Source organism: Palaemon carinicauda, chromosome 11, assembly GCF_036898095.1.
Source record: "Palaemon carinicauda isolate YSFRI2023 chromosome 11, ASM3689809v2, whole genome shotgun sequence".
Lineage (NCBI taxonomy): Eukaryota > Metazoa > Arthropoda > Malacostraca > Decapoda > Palaemonidae > Palaemon > Palaemon carinicauda.
The window spans coordinates 137,621,003-137,629,757 of NC_090735.1; the positions used below are offsets into that span (position 1 = coordinate 137,621,003).

At 34.6% G+C, this 8,755-nt stretch overlaps 1 protein-coding gene across 1 annotated transcript in view; it reads right to left on the minus strand.

Annotated features, from left to right (window-relative positions):
* LOC137650234 (43 kDa receptor-associated protein of the synapse) overlaps positions 1-8,755 on the minus strand; it is a 626,772-nt gene that overhangs the window by 58,205 nt on the left and 559,812 nt on the right. The window contains 3 exon segments of the mRNA XM_068383497.1: positions 4,663-4,854; positions 6,193-6,291; positions 6,901-7,408. Of these exon segments, the coding sequence (XP_068239598.1) occupies positions 4,663-4,854; positions 6,193-6,291; positions 6,901-7,408 (799 nt within the window).

An 8,755-nucleotide genomic window follows, 5' to 3' on the forward strand; every position in this document is an offset into this window, starting at 1 on the left:
GGAAGCTATTTTGGCAATGGTCTAAAGTATTATTGTCATTATTAATAAAAAGAAATCTTCACTTTGAGAAACTGTGTCTTAAAGATAGAAAAGTAAAACTGTGTCTTAAAGATAGAAAAGTAAAACTGTGTCTTAAAGATAGAAAAGTAAAACTGTCTTAAAAATAGAAAAGTAAAGTTCCAATAATGATAAAAGCAAGTGATGTTAAACTATAGTACCTCTGTTAATAAAGGAAGCTTTGACGATATATATTTAAATGCTAATAAAAAAAAGGAAACCTGAAGCTTAAGGTGGCTGCAAATATTGTAAAATTTTCACAATAAGTGAGGACAGTATTTAATAGCCTCTAACAGTCTAACATGAAAAGTAAAGATACCACAGTCATTTCAATGAAAGTATTTGTTTATGTATTTTTTTTTTATTCTCAATTCATGAAATGTAGTTATTGAATAATTACTGGATAATTATTCATCCTGGGGCTCATATGATTAAATCGCACCCTACTGATTATACTATGGATTGATTTGTTCTTTATCTCTAATGGGATAATTGTATTTTCATTTGAGAGAGCAAATGATTGTAATAACCCTCAATATCTATTATGGCCTCTCTTGTCTTTATCAATAATCTGGAGGGTAATACCGTCAATGCACCGCATTCAGAGACTTCACACGTTACACTGTAGGCATTAAAAAAAAGTTATTTTCAGTATACCTTCAACTCTATTATCTTTTACTTCAAAGCACACTGGAATTTTTCTCAATTTACACTCTGGTGCCGAATGTGTTGGGAAATATGTCCCAATGTCACAAATCTAATCAAACCCTGTAACTGTTAAGTTTACGATGTCAAGGATCTCGGAACACTATTATTATTATTATTATTATTATTATTATTATTATTATTATTATTATTATTATTATTATTATTAGCCAAGCTACAACACTAGTTGGAAAAGCAAGATGCTATAAGCCCAAGGGCTCCAACAGGGAAAAATAGCCCAGTGAGGAAAGGAAATACGGAAATAAATAAACGGGGAGAACAAATTAACAATAAATCATTCTAAAAACAGTATCAACGTCAAAACAGATATGTCATAAATAAACTATAAAAAGACTTATGTCAGCCTGTTCAACATCAGAACATGTGCTGCAACTTTGAACTTTTGAAGTTCTACTGATTCAACTACCCGATTAGGAAGATCATTCCACAACTTGGTCACAGCTGGAATAAAACTTCTAGAATACTGTGTAGTATTGAGCCTCACGATGGAGAAGGCCTGGCTATTAGAATTAACTGCCTGCCTTGAGGATTAACTAATAATGCTTAAGTTAAGCTTAAGAAAAAATACAAACTACAACAGCTACTACTTTGGTGCTAGTCACTTACTAACCTATGAAGGAGATAAAGAGTAACCTTTTCTGTAGGTATCCAGGGTTAAAGGCAGACTTAAAATAAATGTCTGAAGTACAGGAGTTTAAACTGGATCTGTTTTTCTAGATTGAATTGTATGAAACTAGCTAGATCACATTACATGCTTATGTTTTATAAAGGAATATTTGCTGCTAAGAAGAAATTGGCTGGATGTCATGTACCCCCATAAGGCGATTAAAATAAACTCTAATTAAACTTAATGAACACTAGAAGGATGGAAATAGTACCGTAAATACTGCAATCAAGACTTTTACAGTATAACCCATATGAACTGTAATCATACTGCACAATTCTGCTTGTCTGGATTTTTTCTTTAAATTTAAAAGACAAAAAATGTAGTTTTGGAAGAAAGAAAACTTTTATATTATTTCTTGTAATAGTATTAAGGTCCTATTTAAATCTTCATTTTAAGCTCATTAAAAAAATGTTAATAGCTCTAGAATTAGAAAGTAAATTTAGTGGGAAGAGGCTTAGTATGCAAGCCAAGGTCATTTTAGCTTCCAATGCCTTCTATAGTTACTGGGGTTTTTTTTTTTTTTTTTGCCTACCAAAGATCATGATTTGTTATTTCTTGAAAATATGCTTTTGAATTATTAATTTTCTCTTGGGAAATCTGGAATCTTTTCATCAGAGGGAACTAGTCATACCTAGATAGTAGGTTGGCCAGGGCACCAGCCACCCGTTGAGATACTACTGCTAGAGAGTTATGGGGTCCTTTGACTGGCCAGACAGTACTACATTGGATCCTTCTCTCTGATTACGGTTCATTTTCCCTTTGCCTACACATACACCGAATAATCTGGCCTATTCTTCACATACTGTATTCTTCTTTGTACTCATACACCTGACAACACTGAGATTACTAAACAATTTTTCACCAAGGGGTTAACTAATACACTGTAATTGTTCAGTGGCCACTTTCCTCTTGGTAAAGGTAGAAGAGACTCTTTAGCTGTGGTAAGCAGCTCTTCTGGGAGAAGGACACTCCAAAATCAAACCATTATTCTCTAGTCTTGGGCAGTGCCATAGCCTCTGTACCATGGTCTTCCACTGTCTTGGGTTAGAGTTTTCTTGCTTGCGGGTACACTCGGGCACGCTACTCTATCTTATTGCTCTTCCTCTTGTTTTTTTTTTAAAGTTTTTATATTATATATAGAAAATATTTATTTTAATGTTGTTACTGTTCTTGAAATACTTTATCTATTCATGTTTCCTTTCCTCACTTAGCTATTTTCCTTGTTGGAGCTCCTGGGCTTATAGCATCCTGCTTTTACAACTAGGGTTGTAGCATAGCAAATAATAATAATAATAATAATAATAATAATAATAATAATAATAATAATAATAATAATAATAATAACTGCAATTAAATCTTAAATGAAATATCCAAAATGACAAAAAAAAGCCATCTGAAATAATTCAGGACAGCTGTAATAACAAGAGTACTGTATTCAGAAAAGTTTTTAAATGCGAGTTACTGATCAAAGACAGAGGTAAACAATCACAGTCAGAGGGAATAGTGTATCAATTTTTTCATCAATAAAAAGTTTTCCAAAAAAGGAAATTGCTCAACTGTTTACTAGGTATCATCATCTTCTCCTACGCCTATTGACGCAAAGTTTACTTGGTATAGGTGTATGAAAACCTGGAAGAATAAGTAAAGTGTTAAGACGTAATTTTGGTACAAAGGTTAACTTGAGCGACACACTGGATCAACGTATATGAAATGGTTCGATTATGTGGGAAGGAAAGTAGGTTCATTGGAAACATATACAGCTTGGAATTGTTAACCGAGGAAAAGAAGGCCCTCAATATCTCGGTAAAGCAAGATTCTTCTCTCTGGTTACGGTTCACTTTTCCTTTGCCTACACATACACCGAATAGTCTGGCATATTCTTCAGTCTCTCCTCTGTCCTCATACACCTGACAACATTGGGATTACCAAACAATTCTTCACCCAAGGGGTTAACTACTGCGCTGTAATTGTTCAATGGCTACTTTCCTCTTGGTAAGGATAGTAGAGACTCTCTAGCTATGGTAAGCATATCTTCTAGGAGAGGGACACTCCAAAATCAAACCATTGTTCGCTGAATCTTAGGTAGCGGCACAGCCTCTGTACCATGGTCTTCCACTGTCATGGGTTAGAGTTCTCTTGCTTGAGGGTACACTCGGGCACGCTATTCTATCTAATTTCTCCTCCTCTCTTTTGTTAAAGATTTTTATAATTCATATAGGAAATATTTATTTTAATGTTACCGTTCTTAAAATATTTTTCCTTGTTTCCTTTCCTCACTGGGCTATTTTCCCTGTTGGGGCCCCTGGGCTTATCGCATCCTTCTTTTCCAACTAGGGTTGTAGCTTAGCAAGTAATAATAATAAAAATAAGGGTTAACTGTGCTAATGGTGAGCATTTATTGTTGAAGTTTTCTATAAAAGGGGTTTAACCCTGATTTTGCATTTGAAATATGAATGTGACAATGACTAATGCATTGTTCTTTTTTTTAAGTTAACTCCTATTATAAGGGGAAACCGGTCCACTCCTGTTGCTCGCCGTTATTGATACTTTCATCAAAATTAAGGAACGATCAAGAATTGAGTGGAATTATATTTACTGATGATTCAGTCATTATAGAAGACACAAAAGAACTGCAAGAAAGGTTTTTACCATAGCATGAAGCCTTTTAAAGATTGAAGGTGAACATTCGAATGACAGATAATGACTAATAAATTAAGTAGAGGACATGAAAAAGTAAACATTCGAATAGTAGATGGTATAGCGCTAAAACAATGAGTTTAACTATTTGGAATCAATAATAAAAACGGGAGGGGGTACTGAGAAAACAGTGAGACAGAGTGAAAGAAGCCTGGTGAAAATGGAGAGAAGTAACTGAAGTTGTTTTAGACGAGAAAATGTCATTTACACCAAAACTAAAATTTATAAGGAAGTCAAGCTATCAGGCGTATACTATATGGGGCAGAAACTTGAGTACTAAGGAGAAAAGAGGGATATATATATATGTATATATATATACATATATATATATATATATATATATATATATATATATATATATATATATATATATAAATATATATAGTTTTGGAGAATAGATTAACGCAAAACAAATTTTTGAAGGGTTAATTAGAGGTAAAACCATTTGGGATTGCCAGTAAATAACAAAGTGCAGTTAATGCTGCCCTACAGAAACTTCGACTGTGTGGTCTTACTTTGCATCCGAGGGTAGAGGCTAGGTCGATGACCTTGTTGTTAATCTCCAGAGGTCGACAGTCGCATATTTTGGACTGGCGTCTCATCAGTCCGAGGGTCTTGGCCATGCCATTGAGGGCAATAAGTTGTCCATAACGGTCTTCTAGATGGGCCATCAGCTGCATACTTGCTTCATAACGCTTGTAAGCTCTCTGCAATATTTGAAGGTGGAAATATTTTTTCATTAAATTCTCTCTCTCTCTCTCTCTCTCTCTCTCTCTCTCTCTCTCTCTCTCTCTCTCTCTCTCTCTCTCTCTCTCTCTCTCTCTCTCTCTCTCTCTCTCTCTCTCTCACGTGTAAATATGATACTATATTCATGGCAAGTGTAAATAATGTATGTTGTATGCAAGGCCATGAATTGCTTACTACCAAGATATTGAAGACTATACTAAGGGGATTACTTACAGCAACCGACATACCTCGAGTAAAAATGACAAATTTCTAGTAAATGATAGCTTGGTTTTTTCTTTTAAATCTCGAACGAGCTCCAAATTTCAAAAGAATCCATCTAAAATTATGGGAATATCTCGCAAAGTTAATTAATACATACAGTACACACATTTTATATATATATATATAATATATATATATATATATATATATATATATATATATATATATATATATATATGTATATGTATATGTATATATATATATATATATATATATATATATATATATATATATATATATATACTGTATATATATATATATATATATATATATATATATTTATATATATATATATATATATATATATATATATATATATATATATATATATATATATAATCATAGGTGGATAAAATATACTGAATCACTAAAGTATGGAAACTACTATATCGACATCCAAAGAATACTGATACTTGGAACGAAATACAGTATCTTTTTTTTTTATTCGATGGCGCAGCTATTAATTGGCCATTTCTAAAAATATGTCATGTCGGCTACCTTTCAATATTAGATCAGAAAACTACAATTATTTGTGGTGGTGAGAATGCCAACCACGTGATTGTGCAAAACAACATTGCATGGGGTAAAAAATTCGAACACTGAATTTCACAGTAACTTGAGAGTTAAATGCTTGATGAGGTAGTATAATGACAAAACTACTGAGAATCACAATACATTCGGATATTTAAAATTAAAATAGTTACTGAGAATATTACATATATCAACAAATAAACTGTACATTAATGTGTTGAAGACTATAAACCTGCAACGAAAATGTGGGTTATATGTGTAGTAAATAGTTACTAATTCCTATAAAAAAATAGATCTTGAGACATTTTTCTTGCAGCCATCACTTGACAAATTAATTATGCATCTACTGTGTAAAATGCTTTCTACTCTGAAAGAAAAGAGTATAAAATACTAAAATTTAACTTTAAGAACTAAATATTCTGACCATTAGCTCCAAAATAATGACAGATGCATTTACTGTGAGATGTAATAAATATAAAACAAATAATTGCTTGGTCTTATCTTGCCTGAACATCAAGACACTGGCGATGAATATCGGCTAGGATGGTCATGCATCTTGCCTGGGTGGGCCGGTCTCCCGCTGTTAGAGCCATCTTCAGAGCGTCCTACAAAGACAGTTACAATACCACTGAAATCGGGGACATGCGGTGCACTGTAAGCATTAATAAAGTGTCTTAGCAGCTCTTCTGTTCCAACATTTTAGCTTTTCAGTTTACATCTGTTGCATCTTGCAGTTCAACGTCTTTCAACTTTTACACCACAGTGCAGATGTTGCATGTCTACGCTACAGGGCTTTCCCAGGCCGTTGGGGGGGGGGGGGGGGGGAGGTGTTAGGCCAAACTCCATAATCAATCGTTAAAGAAGTTTTGTGGTATTTTCTAAGAACTAAATATTGCCGTGATAATAACCTCGTGTCCATGACATTTGCAAGCTGAATAAATTTTCTATCTAAATCCAAACAATTTGCTTAAATATATGAACAAGTAATTACAGAATTTGAATTGCTATTGCAATATTTTAATACATATGACAAAGGTAATTTGCATCTAAAATATCATCAGGTATGATGCACAATACTGCCACCATAAAGTAACATGCAGGCATTTTCAAACTAAATTCAAATACTCAGAATAACTTTTATATGATAGCATAATATGGATACACCAATAATAAATTCAATTGCTACTAAGGAATTTCTCAAACAAATAGCTTACCTGACAGCAGTCTCTAGCTTCGTGAAGTCTTCCGAGCTTCCTGAGGGGTGTAGCAAGAGTAACTAAGGAAAGCCTTTGAAACCTGGCGTTCAGGTCTGCGATATGGAAGCTTTTCGAGAGCTCAAAGGCCTTGGCACTAAACGAGAGGGACTTTTCATAGTCCTGCAGGAGGCAGAAGGTGCTCCCGAGCCCACAGTACACCTGCAGTTCCAGAGCTGTGTCGTGAATGCTTCTGGAAACTTTCAAAGCTAGCTCATAGTGTTCGATCGACTTACTGAAGCTGGAGTAAACGAGGTAGGTGTTGCCGAGAGTAAGATGGACATACCCTGTAGTACGTGACTGATCACACTGGTTGTACAGAGAGTGACGACAGTAAGAAACGGCCTTTTCCAGGTTACCCAGACGTTCATTACCCCGGGCCAGTGTCAAGTAAGCCTCGGCGCGCAGCATGGGCGAATCCATTTCGTTGGCAATGTCTAGCTGTTGGAAGCCGAAGTCTAGCATCTCTCTGTGGAACCAAGGGACATTAGCAAGTGAAAACTTCAACAATGAACGAATGTAAGTCACACAAGAAAACTTGTTAATAATCATTATAAAAGTGATTTATAGTTTTTTTTTTAAACTCAGAAAATATCTTGTATCCAAAGGTAACATTATATAACTACGCTAGAGATAAAAAAAGAACACATTTTAATTATGTCTGTTTCCTTATGAATGTATCATTAGTTAATTCGACTGATATCTAGTGGTGACTTCGTAAAACATGAAATGGATATGACCCTAACACAAGACATATGATGAAGTAATTGAAATAATAGAATAAGCTACGCAGGTACAGACAAACGTTAGGAAGTCAACAACAGTTAATAAGTATTTTTTGAGCAGCATTGGTTACCTTTTAAAGCTATATTATGTATGAAATAGGACACTTATTCCCAGTTGCACCCTGACGGGGAATAGCCTTAATGATGACTGTAGACGTGCTTATTTGTAGAAGCACGAGGCCTATCATCTTTGAAAGGGTAACAGATCAGATTTGACCTGGAATAACTATACTCAGCTTAGAGCTTTTAAGTAGAGAGTTTATGCTTCAACTGAAAAGGAATACAATTTAACCATAAAATAAACCCTTTCTGGCACAACCCAGGAGCATAAGTGGTGGACTACCCTTAAATATGCACTCTTTGGTGTAGATGCAATTGTTTCTCCTTTACTTAAACCAGATCGCTCTGTCACTCACTGTCCAATGGTTAAGGGAACCCTTTTGGCAGATGTGTTTAATAGTAAGCAGAGTAACGAGAAACTCGAACTTCCTCATTTCTGTTTTCCTGAGGCTAAACTAACTAGTTTAGCTTTTTGATCTCATGAAATTAAAGTTTTCTTGATGGACCTTGATGCTTATGGTGGTGTAAACCCAAATGGTATTTTTCCTTTGTTTTTTATAAAGACTGCAGATTTCTTAGCTCCAAAGTTATCTGTTATTTTGCTCAAGTTACCAAAAAAAAGGAACTTTTAGTACTTGTTGGAGAATTGGTAATGTAACTCCACTATGTAAATGTGTTTGTGGTACCTCAAGTCCAACTGATTACCACCCAAATTCCATGATTCCCATATTATCTAAAGTTTTGAACGTCTTTTGGCAAAGCGTCTTAATAGTTTTACTGAAGGTAATCAGCCTGGGACCGTGAGTTTAAGCTGTTTATTGGGAAGACCACTGCTGTGGTTGTTCTTGCTTGGCTGACGTTCTGGTGAGCATCTATAAAGGTGATACTGAACTAAGACCAGCCGCCTTTACCTTTCCTTTAACACCTCGACCTATTTTATGGCAAGTATAACACATTGCTGTATGTGTTAT